Source organism: Neovison vison, chromosome 11 (assembly GCF_020171115.1).
Source record: "Neovison vison isolate M4711 chromosome 11, ASM_NN_V1, whole genome shotgun sequence".
NCBI lineage: Eukaryota > Metazoa > Chordata > Mammalia > Carnivora > Mustelidae > Neogale > Neogale vison.
Window position 1 is genome coordinate 68,739,043 of NC_058101.1, and position 13,334 is coordinate 68,752,376.

At 60.3% G+C, this 13,334-nt stretch overlaps 1 protein-coding gene across 10 annotated transcripts in view; it reads left to right on the forward strand.

Moving 5' to 3' along the window:
- The window catches only part of GAK (cyclin G associated kinase), a 55,878-nt gene extending 52,026 nt beyond the window's left edge, over positions 1 to 3,852 (forward strand). For all 10 annotated transcript variants that reach the window (XM_044267988.1, XM_044267989.1, XM_044267990.1 and 7 more), the window contains 4 exons: positions 1,631 to 1,858; positions 2,340 to 2,488; positions 3,045 to 3,221; positions 3,321 to 3,852. In XM_044267988.1, coding sequence (XP_044123923.1) covers positions 1,631 to 1,858; positions 2,340 to 2,488; positions 3,045 to 3,221; positions 3,321 to 3,422 — 656 coding nt within the window. In that variant the 3' untranslated portion in view covers positions 3,423 to 3,852. The remainder of the gene's footprint in view (positions 1 to 1,630; positions 1,859 to 2,339; positions 2,489 to 3,044; positions 3,222 to 3,320) is intronic.
- Positions 3,853 to 13,334: the final 9,482 nt, after the last annotated feature.

A 13,334-nucleotide genomic window follows, 5' to 3' on the forward strand; every position in this document is an offset into this window, starting at 1 on the left:
TTCCAGTTGATTTTAGGAAGCTTGTGATACCCTGATGACCAAAACCAGAGTCTGTGCAAAAAAAACCCTGCAGGGCTGTGTCCCTCATGAATGTAGACAGAGACTGAACAAAACAACTGGCAGAGGGAACTGTCCTCACACAGTTGTGCACCGCAGCAAAGGAAGGTTTATTCCAGGAACATTCTGTGACCGGGGAACAGGGTCAGCCCCTCTTGGGCCTGGCAAGAGCACTTGGCGCTCCTGTCAACAGCCCAGGGAAGGCTGTTCACAGCAAGCAAGATGGGCTTGTGTGCTGGGGCTGCGGGTGCGGAGCTGATGCGGGCAGCCGAGGATGCAGACCAGCTCATAGGGACATTTACTTGGGATGTCAGGACCACGAGTGGCTGGAGTATTTCTGTAACGGAAAGGAGCATGGGAGTGTCACCCACCCCACGCCCAGCTTCAGGCTTAAGCTGTAGCTGCTGAACCCAGCACCGCCTGGTATCAGAGCCGAATCAACCTGGGACCCACGAGTGGACCCACACATGCAAGGCCAGTGGATTTTTGACGGAGGGGAAAAGCCACTGCGACACACAAGTGACATCACGCTAACCCTCACGCCTCTCAGCAGGCGGCTCGGCATGAGTCCTGGATTGAAACGTGAACGGGAGACACCTCAGCTCCTAGAGGAGGAGAGCATGGAGGAGGTTGTCTCTGGAACCCAGGCATGGTTTGCTTATCACCACAGACCACAGCGGAGGGAATGACGCGGGGCATGTCGTCATCCTGGAGTGTGCTAAGGGGTGGGGAGGACAAGCTGTGGATGCAGAAAACACATTTTTGAGCCAAGTGTCCGCTCTCTGACAGACGCCTCGGGTACGTGAGCACCACAACAACCAGAGCCGTCAGCTTAGAATGTGGGAGGGGGTGCTAGGTGCCCAGCACGGGGCCACCTGACTGGGGCCGCCCCAGATGTGGCCACGGTGGAAGCAGTGTGGCCCCAGGTGCTGGTGGGGGTCTGAGATGGCTCGCTGGTTTCCCACAAAAGTGCAACGACCATTTATCCCAGAGACACAGCAAAATTTTGCACACCGTGTTGATAGTGGCTTCACGATGCCCAAAACGGGAGCAGCCATGAAGCCCTCCCGGGGGTCAGGGAGTGAACACACCATGTTGCATCTCTGCCCAAAAAAGCTGCTCACGGTGAGAAGGAGCAGGTCCTGCGTGAGAAGCACCAGCTGCAAAGCCTGTGCTCTGATCCCAACTCTGGAGCAATCTCAGAATGATGGCCCCGGGGAGGAGCACAGAGGAGTGTCTGACCTCGCTTACACGCATCTCTGCATATGGTTGCTGCGTACGCATGCACGCTAGTGTGGCTGTGTCTGCTGCTGCAGGTCGGCCATGGAGCCAGGACCCGGGGGCCTGGTGCAGGTTGTGGAGCTTGCTGGGCGTCTGTTCCAAGAAGCAGCCGTGCCTTCTGAGGGCGAGTGGGGAGGCAGGCCCAGCGCTTGTCTCTGAGTGTCTCCGCTGTCCCCAGCCCCGTGGACACGAAGTCCTGGAGACGGCAGTGCCCCTGTCCCTAGCAACTTCTCCAGGACGCGGCAGCCATCACGCATTTGGACACTCACCCTGTTGTGACCTGTCTCCCCAGGCGCACCTGCTGGATTTGCCCCTGGGGGTTTCGGGCCCAAAACGGTCCCCCCTCCCACGGGCAGCAGCTCCTGGCAGCAGACAAGTCGGCCCCCAGCCCCGGGCACCCCACGCCCCCCCCAGGCCAAGCCACCCCTAAAAGCCAGTGCACAGCCGAGGCCTAACTATGCCGCCAACCTGAGTGTGATCGGCAGCCGAGAGGAGAGGGGGGTCCGCGCCCCCAGCTTCGGTAAGTCCTCGTGTCCTGTGGGTGACTTCTTCATGGTTCCTAGGAAGTAGTTAGTGTTCTGCCCTGTTCTCCACCTCGAGGCCCAACCTAGGGGAGAGTGTTCACAGGGCCCAGGTCTGTTCCCTCAGCGGCGGGGGCTCCTGTGGGCTGGAAGATGCTGGGGCCTGGCCATGGCCACCAGACCCACACTCTCCAGGAGCCCACAGCCCTGTCTGCCATGGGGACGGCACACCTGCGTTAACCCCAGGAGGTGACAGGCATGGCTGTCCTTCAATCCCAAAGCGTCATTGACCTCCAAACAGTCTTTGCAGGCTGTGAGCTGTGGTGTGTGCCGCACAGAGATAGGCCGCCCGTTTCTGAACAGCCTTTCCTCTGAGGTGTCCCTACAGCACCCCATCCTCCGGGTGGGCCTCACCCAGCCTGCACCCATGGGCGGGACCCCTGGAGCGTGTCTGCTGGCCAAGCCTCCATTCGTCCATAGGTCAGAAGCCAAGAGTGTCCGAGAGTGACTTTGAGGATCTGCTGTCCGACCAAGGCTTCTCCTCCAAGGCTGACAGGAAGGGGCCGAGGACCATGGCCGAGATGCGGAGGCAGGAGCAGGCGCGGGACACCGACCCGCTCAAGCTGAAGGTGAGGGGGGCTGGCCACCCCAGGTCTGCAGGGAGGGGGGTCTTGCGGGCAGGATTGGCCTGCACCCTGAGCCAGCCAGCAGCCACTGAGGGAGGCTCCTGACTCTCAGACATGAAAGGATTGTGGTCAACATGCTTGCAGAGACAGCAGCAGCTTCCGTTGACATTTAACCTGCGTTTTTGGACATGTTTTGGGGTGATTAAGGGCCTTGCTTCTCTGAAGACCTGACCAGATGGAACACCAGACGGCGCAGGGGTGATGAGGGCCATCTGCTGTCTGGGCTGGTCTGAGATATGGCACTGCCAAGGGGTCGGGGTGCCCCATCCACAGGATGGCTTTGCCTTGCAGCTCTGCAGGGCCGTCTGGTCCTGTGTGGTGTGTGGCCGGGCCCAGGGAGTGGTGTGAACCTTGCCGGGGGGGGGCAGTCACGTCCATGTCCAGGCTGAGCGTCTCACAGTCAGAGCCTTGCTCTGTGTGGTGGCTGGTGTGTGGAGCAGCTTGGGGGGCAGAGGGGGCGGTTGCCCCGATCTCTCTGTAGCACCTGTGCACCCTGCAGCTCCTGGAGTGGACAGAGGGTAAGGAGAGGAATATCCGTGCACTGCTGTCCACCCTGCACACCGTGCTGTGGGATGGTGAGAGCCGCTGGACACCTGTGGGCATGGCTGACCTGGTGAGCCCAGGGCAGGTGAAGAAACATTACCGCCGGGCTGTGCTGGTGGTCCATCCAGACAAGGTGAGCACTGGGCCGGGGTGTGGGGGCAGGATCGGGGGTGGGAGGATCGGGGTGCTGGCAGCAGGCCTAAGGCCTCCTCCCCATTGGTCTGGCCCCCAGGCCGCAGGGCAGCCCTACGAGCAGTACGCCAAGATGATCTTCATGGAGCTGAATGACGCGTGGGCTGAGTTCGAGAGCCAGGGCTCCCGGCCCCTCTTCTGAGGCCATTGTGGTCGAGGCTGTGCGTGTGGCTCACGGAGCCAGAAGCTGCTGAGCTCAACCTCCAAGGTCCTGTCCGTGGCTGTCACGGCATGGGCTGGTGTGGCCACCCCGGCTTGCTGTGCCCACCGTCGTCAGTGGACTGGAACAGACGCCGTTCCCCGGCATGAGAAGAAAAAGCATTCCAAAGCCTCTGAATTTCCTTTTCTTTTTTGGTCCCAAAGGAAATGTTGATTACGCTACCCTCATAACTGTCACGGTTTGTGATTCATTTCGTTTTGTCCCGTGGCCATTGCCTCGAGGGCGCCTCTGCTTGCGGTAGAGTGTGCCGCTCAGCTCTCTCCCCCCCGCCCCCCACAAGCCCGTGCGTGACACCCGCTATGTGTGGTCAGCCTGGCCGCCACCTGTACAGAATTAAACTATTTTCTGATGACGTTTGTTTTGGCGCCGTGTGACCTTCTCTGGGGTGATCTTGGCCCCGACCATGGAGAGGAGCACAGAAACCCCAGCCAGCGAGCAGCAGATTCAGGCCTTGGGGCTTCCGGGCAGCCTCACCCTGAGCTCTGGACAGGCCCCACGGTCACTGCACGTGGCCAGAGCAGAATGATGCTGGCCCATGTCCACGTTCCGCTGGGCCCCTCCTCCACAGAGTGGGGCAGACATGGGCCTTTCAGATGCTGAAATTCAAAACAAGAGCTTTCCTTTATGAGAAGCCTGTTGAGGAAGCACCAGGTGTCTGGTCCCATGTGGTCGCTGCATGTGCGGGCTTGGAGCATCTGTCAGCACAGAGCTTTCTTTGGTCAGAAGTGGCTTTATGAGCTCCTGGGGTCGTCCTGCTCCTGCCCTGGGCTGCCTGGGCCACAGCTGCCCCTCAGTCCAGCTGGTGCTGCAGGCCTCCGGGAGCTTGTGTCTGGTCCCTCTTTTCGGAGTCCGGTGTGATGCCAGAGAGAAGGAAGACTCCATGGACTGGAGAGGCAGCCTCCATCCATCGGCCTGTTGTGTGGGTAGGATGCAGCCGTTGGTATGGACTTAAATGAGGGGTCAGGGAGGTCTGAGTGTCTGCCTGTAAACAGTGGAGGGCTTGTGTCCAGCTGCTGCGAGCCCAGTACCAATGCCCCCACCCCATAGAGGCTGCACCTAGAGTTGGATGCTCTGACTGGACACCCAGACCCCACCTTCCCCACCAGGGACCACATTGGCCTGAGACTCACCAGACCTGTGGTTGTGCGGCGTGCGAGGTCTGGGGCTTAGAGGAGGGAGAGGCTCCGGCCTTTTGCCCTGCGGTCCCATGGTGGGTCTTGTGGCAGCAGGACCAGATGGGGGGCTGGGACCCTGCCTGCCTTCTGGCCCTCAGGCTTGGCCCCCTCCGCATTCCCTGGCACCCCCACAACTCTCAATCTGGACAGAAGGCCAGGGACAAGGTGCGTCTGGGCCTCGGCGCTGTTCGGGTGCAGAGGTGATGGGTTCCCAGGGTGCGCTGAGTGACTCAGGCTGGTGCGGGCAGGCTCCCTGTGTGTGTTATGCATTCGAGGCTATTTTTAGTGTCTAGCTTTTTTAACAAATAACGAGCGGCCTAAATAGATGTAGAGATTTCACATCTAAGCCACTCTGGATCCAGTGCCGGGGCCAGGCCCTCCAGGAGCCCCTCCCCAGCCTATGCCGCCCTCTTGGGGGGCTGCAGCAGCTCACACACCCCCTTAGGTTCTGCCCTTGGCAGCGGCCCTAACTTACTGTCTAAGAGTGATATTCCAGAGGTTTCCACCTGCCTGGCCCACAGAGCTCTTAGCCTACAGGCCACGGACCCAGTGTGGGGGCTGCTCCAGTGCCCAGGCCTGTCCCCTGACCGTGGGCCTGTAGTGATAAGGACACTTATCACTACATAGTGATAAGTAGACCCTCATGGGCCCTGGGGTGGGGGTGGGGGACGAGTCTGATGGGGGCCATAGGGTTCCCAGTCTGGAAATAGACCCAGAGAAGGGGCCCGGCATAGGAGCTGCCTCCCCAGGCTACCCCCATCTATAAACCCAGGACGCCACACCCACCCCAGATCTGCAGAGGGTGCCCCCACCCCCAAGGACTGGTGTCCTTGGGGCCATGGAGGGACATCGCTCTGCTGGATGTGTAGCCCACACAGTATGCCCCCACACCCCCCTCCCTGCCTGCTCCGAGACTGCAGGCATCACCCTGCACCCAGCAGCCTTTCAGCCCCATGTCTGGGGTCCTGACTGCGGTGTTTGTGGATTTGTCTTCATGCCTAGTGACTCGTCCTGTCCTCGTTCCTGCTAACTCCTACTGTGTGTTTCCTGAGGCTCCTTGGGCGTGGTCTTTGGTTCCCCTACAGGGTGGGTCTGAGAAGTGTCCTGTGTCTCCCTGCCAAAGGGGCCCCTTCCAAGGCTGGGTACACGCTTGGGCACTGTGGCCTGTGTTCTTGGCTCCAGTGCAGAAACAGCCTTGAGGAGGGCCTGGTCGGCTCAGTTGGTGCAGCGTGTGACTTTTCATCTCAGGGTTGTGAGTTTGAATCCCACATTTGGGGTAGAGATGACTTTGAAAAAATAAAATGTTTAAAAAGGAAAAAGGATCTGGGATGCCTGGGTGGCTCAGTTGGTTAGGCCGCTACCTTCAGCTCAGGTCATGATCCCAGGGTCCCAGGATCGAGTCCCACATCGGGCTCCTTGCTCGGCAGGGAGCCGGCTTCTCTCTCCGCCTCTGCCTGCCTCTCTGCCTGCTTGTGCGCTCTCTGTGTGTGTGTCTCTCTCTCTTTGACAAATAAATAAATAAAATCTTACAAAAAAAAAAAAAAAGGGAAAAGGAAAAAGGGGCATCTGGGTGGCTCAGTGGGTTAAACCTCTGCCTTTGGCTCGGGTCATGATCTCAGGGTCCTGGGTTTGAACCCCACGTTGGGCTCTCTGCTCAGCGGGGAGCCCGCTTACCCCCGCCCTCTCTGCCTGCCTCTCTGTCTACTTGTGGTCTCTCTCTCTTGTCAAATAAATAAAATATTTTTTTTAAGTTAAAAAAGAAAAAGAAACGGGGCGCCTGGGTGGCTCAGTGGTTAATGCCTCTGCCTTCGGCTCAGGTCATGATCCTAGGGTTCTGGGATCGAGCCCCACGTCGGGCTCTCTGCTCCGCAGGGAACCTGCTTTCTCCCCTCTCTCTCTCTGCTTGCCTCTCTGCCTACTTGTGATTTCTCTCTGTCAAATAAATAAAATCTTAAAAAAAAAAGAAAAGAAAAAGAAAAAAGGAAAAGAAAACAGGCTTGAATTCTATTTCTGCCTCATTTCTGGCAGATGCCCATTTGTGGGAAATAAATACTCAGAAAATAATGACTGAGCTCCCATTCCTGCCAGGGCCTATGGCCTGAGTCTGGGGCCTTTCACAGGGGTAGGGTCCAGCTCAGCTGCCCTGGCCTCCTGCGTGGTCATTCTGCCTGGGGCCCCTGAAATAAAGGCCCTGGTCTGGGTCCCCCCAGGGCAGATCCATCAGGACATACAGGGCACTGGAGTGACGGGGGTGTCCCTGCTAAGCCTGCCCTTCCTGGCCCAGGTGCCATGAAGCCAAGTCTACTTACTCTAGGGCCTCCCTCAGAGACTTCTGGGACCCCACCCCATTCCCTGCAGCCTGTAGGGTGACCACTGGGACCTCAGGCCTATGTCCCCAAATTTGCAGGGGGTTCTGGGAGATGCACCCCACCCCGGACTGTGGGACTGAGAATTCTGGGCCAAGAGGGACCCTCTGTTCCATCACTAAAGCTAGCTCGGACCCCTAGCAGATGTGGGCAGACTCTGAAAGTGCCATGGGTCCTGCCAGGAACAACCTGGGCCGGGCCTCCTGGTCTTGGTGACGGCGGCTGGCTGAGCTGTGACAGGGCAGCTGGTGGGGCAGGCCGGCCGGAAGGGGTGTACCTTGGCCACCAGAAGGGCAGAAAGAAGGCATGCACCCTCAGGTCTGGTGCTGGCATCCAGCTGAGCCCTGTGGCCTTCTCACTCGGCTGGGAGCCTGTCCTGGGCAGTGAGGGTGGCCTGGACAGGGTCTCGTCCCAAGCGAATCCTGCTGCCTGGCACCTGCCCTCCCACTCCTGCTGGGTGGGGTCCCTCCGGGAGGAAGACCCCTCCCCACAGCTGGAACAGCAGGAGACTTCATTCTGCTGGCTGGGACAGGGTGGGATGGAGGGGCTGGCATGGGGACCCCCGGAGGTGGCCAGAGGTGTGGCCATAGCTCAGCTCAACCCAGCCGCACAGAAGCACTGAGAGCGTCCGCCGGCGCATAGCAGCCTCGCCCAGTTGTTGATGGCAAACAGTCCGGGTGGAACAGGGGTGTCCCCAGGTCAGACCCAGTTTCCTTGGACGTTGAGAGGCAGGGCTATCTCTGGGAGGAATCAAGCCCAGTTGTCCAGACCCAGCTCCCTGGTGGCGCCTGGGGCAGGGGCCTCCATGCAGGGAGGGGACATTTGGGGGCAGATCCACATCGTACACGTGTCATCAGGGCTGATGATATCCACTGTCTTAACACCTTTCTCTGTCCTCTTATTGGGGGAGTTGGGCTGTTCGGCTCTGCGTCTCATGGAATTCTCTGTCCCCACTGAGGAGCTGCCAGCCTCCACAGGCCTTCTTACCCTGCCAGTTTGGACAGGGGCTTCCTGTCAGGGCGCACAATGGCTCACACCTGCGACCGTGTGCCATCCGCTCGCTGGGCACTGGCATGAGGGCAGGGCAGAGGCCCTTCCTTGAGGCTTAAGACGTTGGGTCCTGGTCATGCCCTGCAGGGATGGGGTTGGCCTGGGTGATGTGAGCCCTCCCAGAGAAGCAGCTGGCCGGCAGAGCCAGGCTAGTGAGCATTCACTGCCAGAGAAGGCCTGGGAAGGACGGGAAGGCATGCGTCACACCTGTGCCAGTGACCCTTGGCCAGCAGGAGGACCCGGGTGCCCAGCCCCCCGGCTCGGCTGCAGCCTTAGCACACGCAGGGCCTTGGGGCACCATCAAAGCAGAGAGCATGGGCCATGCCCAACTCTTCTCCAGCTCAGGTGCAGCCCACACACGGGTCTCAGAAGCAGAGGGACTGTCCACCCTTGCCCGCCATGGTCCCAAGGACTTTTCCCAGGAAGCCCTCCACCCAGCTCTCAGCAAGCTGTGCCCTGGGGCTGAGGGCTGTCCTGAGCCCTGTCTGGTGGGGAGAGTAGTGTTGGGGATGGGCGCGTCCAGCTGTGGCCAGACCGCTGCTCCCACAGCCCTACTGCTCTTGGCCTCTTTCCTCCAGGGTGGCTGCTCCACACCTCTGGCCTCAACAGGCCTGCCTCCTGTGCCCTTGACCATAGTGGGTTCTTCAAGCTTGGTCCCTTGGCTGGGTCCACTGGCCCTGAGCTGTACCCTCAACCCTGGTTCTGCCTGACTCCACAGCCAGCGCTCATACCCAGGAGGCATTCACACCCACGTCCAGGTGGGTCCACCCTAGTGGACAGTCCTCCAGCCACAGCCCCTGTGCTGTTTGCCCTGGGGAATCTGTGTGGGCTGGCAAGGGGCCTTAGGGATGTTGAGGCCACAGGGTGGGGGTGGGGACTGGCAGAGCAGATGACTGCCCCTCAGCTGCCCACAAGGGCTGAGCTCAGCGTGGGAGTCTGGCCTTCCAGTTCTCGTCCCCCACTTGAACCAAAGCTGCTGGGGGGCATGAGGCCAGTGCTGGCCAGGGGCTGATGGGTCCGTGCAAAGGGGACACCTGTCCTACAAGACAGAGCTCTGCTGTGAGTTGTCCTGGCTGGAAGCTGAGCCAGGGTCTGCGTCCCCACCACACCCAGCTCCTGGCCAGCCCTGTCCAGGTGTCTTTGAGGACAGGCAGATGGTATGGCTGCCACCCAGCCTCTGACCTTTTGGGCACTGCTCACCCCTTCCCAGGAGCTGGAGAGAAGGGGGCAAAGATGTGTGGCAGGAGCTGTTTGGGGAGAGTCTGGCTCAAGGGGGGAAGATTGTGACGCACCAGTGGCGATGTTACAAGTGGGTGAGGGTGAGGCGGGCTGGGGGCCTCTAGTCTCACCTTGGGGAGAGGCTATGAATTGGTGGTGTGCAGAGTTTAGAGAGGAAGCGGCACAGCCAGGGCCACTAAGGGGCCACTGGAGGTCACCTTCTCTGGCCCCAGGCCCTGATTTAGGATTGCCTCCACTAGCCACCTGGGGCAGGGCCTGGATTGGATCTTCTTCCTGGACACAGTCCTCGGCGACAGGTAGGAGGTGGTTCCAGACGCTCAGGCCCTGGGCAGACTGAGGCAAGGACTCCAGGCCCCGGGCAGTAGGTCTGAGTGCCCCCCCCACCCCCGCCAGCAGCAGGGCTGGCTCCAAGGCTTCCCGCGGCCTGTTGGCTAGGGCAAGGTACTGTCTGCAGTGTGACCTGGTTGCCTCTTTCCTGGGGTCCCAGCGACCCATCCCGTGCCCTGTGCTGGCCTGGAGCACTGGTCCCTGGGCAGCCGAGAGGGACGTTTCATCTCTAGAGGAAGTTTCTGCCTGCTTCCTGTGGCTTGGGATGACTTCCATGCTCATTGTCCTATCTTCTTCAGGAGGCAGTCCTGCTAGTGCCTCCCTCCCCAGGGCGGAAGTCCTCCTCATTCTGGAGAGGGAGCACTGGGTCCTCTAGGATTCCCACAGAAGACCTCGCTTTAGGGCCAGTGCGGTGAGGTTGGGGGTGGTCTCCCTCTCTAGAGCCCTGGGTGGGGTCACAGCTTCTACATCCATCCCTGGGGCTGGACAGGTGGTGTGTTGTCCCCACGGGCACAATGTAGACCCTCCTCCGTGGTGGTCTCGGGATTTGTTTTCGTTCGGCATGGAATGCAGTTCCTCCAGTTTGGGGGACACTGGATCATTCTACCTGAAGCCCAGATGTCCCCGGGAGGGGCTAATGAACCTCCCGTCTCCATCCCCGCAGGTCTCCGTACTCCCCAGTTCCCATCCCCCCAAGTCTCAAGACCCTGGTCTCCATCCCCCACCCCATCTCCGTTCCCACCTTCCCCCACCCCCGGTCCCTGGTTTATGTCCTCCCCCATCCCCATCCCCCGGTCTCTGTGCCCTCAGTCTCCCGTCTCCATCTCCCCAGTGTCCATTCCCCCGTTTCTGTATCCCCCGGTTCCCAAACCCCCACCCCGAGGCTCTGGCTCCCCCGTCCAGTCTCTGGTCTCCATCCCCATGGTCTCCATTACCCCCTCCCAGTCTCCAATCCTCCTGCTTCCCCCGCCCCCGCCCTCTGTCAACAGTGTCCGTCACTTGGCTGTGTGATGAAACATGCATGGTCCTTCTACCCGCGACTGCTGTGTCTCGGGCATCTGCTCTTCCTGGAGAAGCTGGGCCAGCAGCAGCCTCTGCCTGCCTAACCTCTGCCTGCCTAACTCACAGCAAGTGCCCCAGAACAGTGCCGGGAAAGAAAGGCAGCGCAAAGGGGGTGAAGGTGGGCAGAGCGGGAGGGAACCCCTGTCTCAGGCTGGCCCTAGGGGTGGACGGAGGAACATAGGGTGTCTTGAACTCTGCCACTGGGGGGCAGTCCTGGTCCATCGCCCCCTTGGGGGTGAATCCGAGGGTGCTGCAGGTCTGGGACCCTGAGAGGGCCCCACTTTCCTGGGTGGGTGCAGGCCCGACTGTCCACTGCAAGGGGCTCCCCGTCCAACCCCAGATCACGCAGGAGCCCTTGAAGCAGGGGTGTGTCGACAGAGTAGAGACACAGGGAGGAAAGACTGGCTGTGGGGCTTGCTGTGGTGTGAGTGTTCCCACAGAGGCGGACTGCAGGCTGCAGACCCCTCTCTCCAGCTTGGCGCCCTTGATGCGCACAGGAAAGGCCACAGAGACCTCAGACTCCCGCTGAGAAGGAGCCGCCCCACAGTCAGGCTGAAGGGCAGTCACGCAGGCACAGAGCAACTCACCCAACCTTCCCAGCCAGAAGGTTGAGGCCCAGGAGGCAGGAAGGTCCAGCTAAGCCCTGCACCTTCTTCCCCGAGTGAGCCAGTGGGTGTCCCCTGCCCCCCAGCTGCCAGTGAGAGGCTACATTCTGTCTCCAAGCCCACACTAGGGGTTTTGTGTCGGAGCTCAGGAGGGCTGCTACAGCGAAGCAGCCCGTGGTGGGAGGCGGGGGGCCCCTTACCACCTCTGCTGATTTTCCTTTGGGCCCCACACTGCCCTCTTCTCCGAGCCCCTTGGAAGGCCTGTCTCCCTGTTCTGATAGGATATCCTGCGGATGACTCAGGGACTCCACCGTTTCTGCCTCCTCCCGGAGCTGTGTGCAAGGTGGCTGTGATGGCTGAGACTGGAGCCTGGGAGACGAAGGCGCTGGCTGATGGCGAGATGGGCATGGAGCTGGGGAGGGGGCCCTGCGAGGGAAGGTGGACTGCGCCCGATAGTCTGGAATCTGAGGCAGATGATGCTGGAGTCATCACTGTGCTCTGAGCCCAGATCCTGAACCAGCTCCTCAGGAAAGCGGGTCCACGGGGGTCCCGGTGGGACCTAGGGGCCTCCTTTTCTGTTGGGGATGGGGGCAGGGCCTCTGCAGAATCAGGTGGTTGGGAAGAGAGTGCATTTCATCCCAAGACCCTGACCAGGCACATGTGCCCCAGCACAGGAGGGGACAGGGGTCTGAGGAATGAGCTGGCGCCCCAGGCTGGTCAGCACCTCCAGCTTCGTTCCCAGGAGCCCAAAGGGACAAGCTCCATGTGCTGACCCCATGGCCAGCTAGCTGGTCCTAGAGGCTAGGTGTCTCTTGCCTATGGTGGCAAGCGAAGGGTCATGGGACTAGGCAGGGACACAGGGTCCCTGCTCTCAGAGCCATGGTTTAACCTAGCTCTGATGAAAGACAACCGTGGTCTCACTTTGCTTCTGCATTTCCTGTGTCATTACCTTTTAAGTAGTAATGAAATCCGGCAGGAAGACAGCAGCATGGAGACTGAAGGGTTCAGTGGGTTACATCATTAAGCTTGCATATGAGGTTTCTGGGCACCCATGTGTGCCAAAATCCCTCCCAGCCACTCCTGACGGGGACAGACTGGGAGGGCCAGACAGCATGTGTGGGCCTCTGGCTCAGGGCTGTGTGTGGAGCTCAGCTAGGCCCCGATCATGGAGTCAGTGGGGCTGTGGAGCGCCCACTGAGATGAAGACCTCTGTGCTCCTCTGTCCTATGAGCCTCACTGCCCTGCCAGACCCCAACCCCAAATGGAACAATGCCAGCAATTCCTGAAGGCGCTTTCAGGGCCCTCTCTGAGCCTGAGCAGGCTGGTGCCCTGGGGTGCAGGAGCCATGGCCGGCCCTCCATGGGACAGATGGTCCTGGCAGGTGCAGGCCTCCCTGGAGGGAGCAGAGGGGCTCCTGGGGAGGGCTGGGGCAGGGTGCCCGGCTCCTCTCTTCTGCCATCTGGAGTGAACTCAGTGGGGGCTACAAAGGGGACTCTGAATGGCAGGGGGTCCAAACCCAGCATCCTGTGGCCTTTGGCACAAACTTGCTTTGGATCAGGCATTCTGGCCTTGAAGGGCCCATCTGGAGGGCAATGCATTTCCTGAGCTTGCAGAGGGCTGGCCTCAGGGCTGTTTACCTGGGGGGCCAGCTGGCCAGGGTCCCACCGCCAGGTCTTGGCTGTGGCCAAACACACATGTCCCAAATGCTCGCCTTGTAGTGGGATACCCTTCCCCTCCTGCTGGTTCCTCGAAATCCACCCCGCCCCCAGTGGCACCACTATTCACCTCCTCTGTGCCCTGAGCCCATCATGGATGGCGCCCACGTTCAGGTGCCTTCTGAACTCACTCCGGGTCTTCCTTGGCTATCTGGAAATTTCCTGCTAAGCTCCTGCCTCGAGGCAAGGCCTCTTCTGGGCCCTCACAGGGCCACAAATCCTACCACAGGACCAGATCAGGCAAGAGGCGGCATTTGCAGTCGGTTCGTCTCACGTCCTCACCACCTGCCCAGAG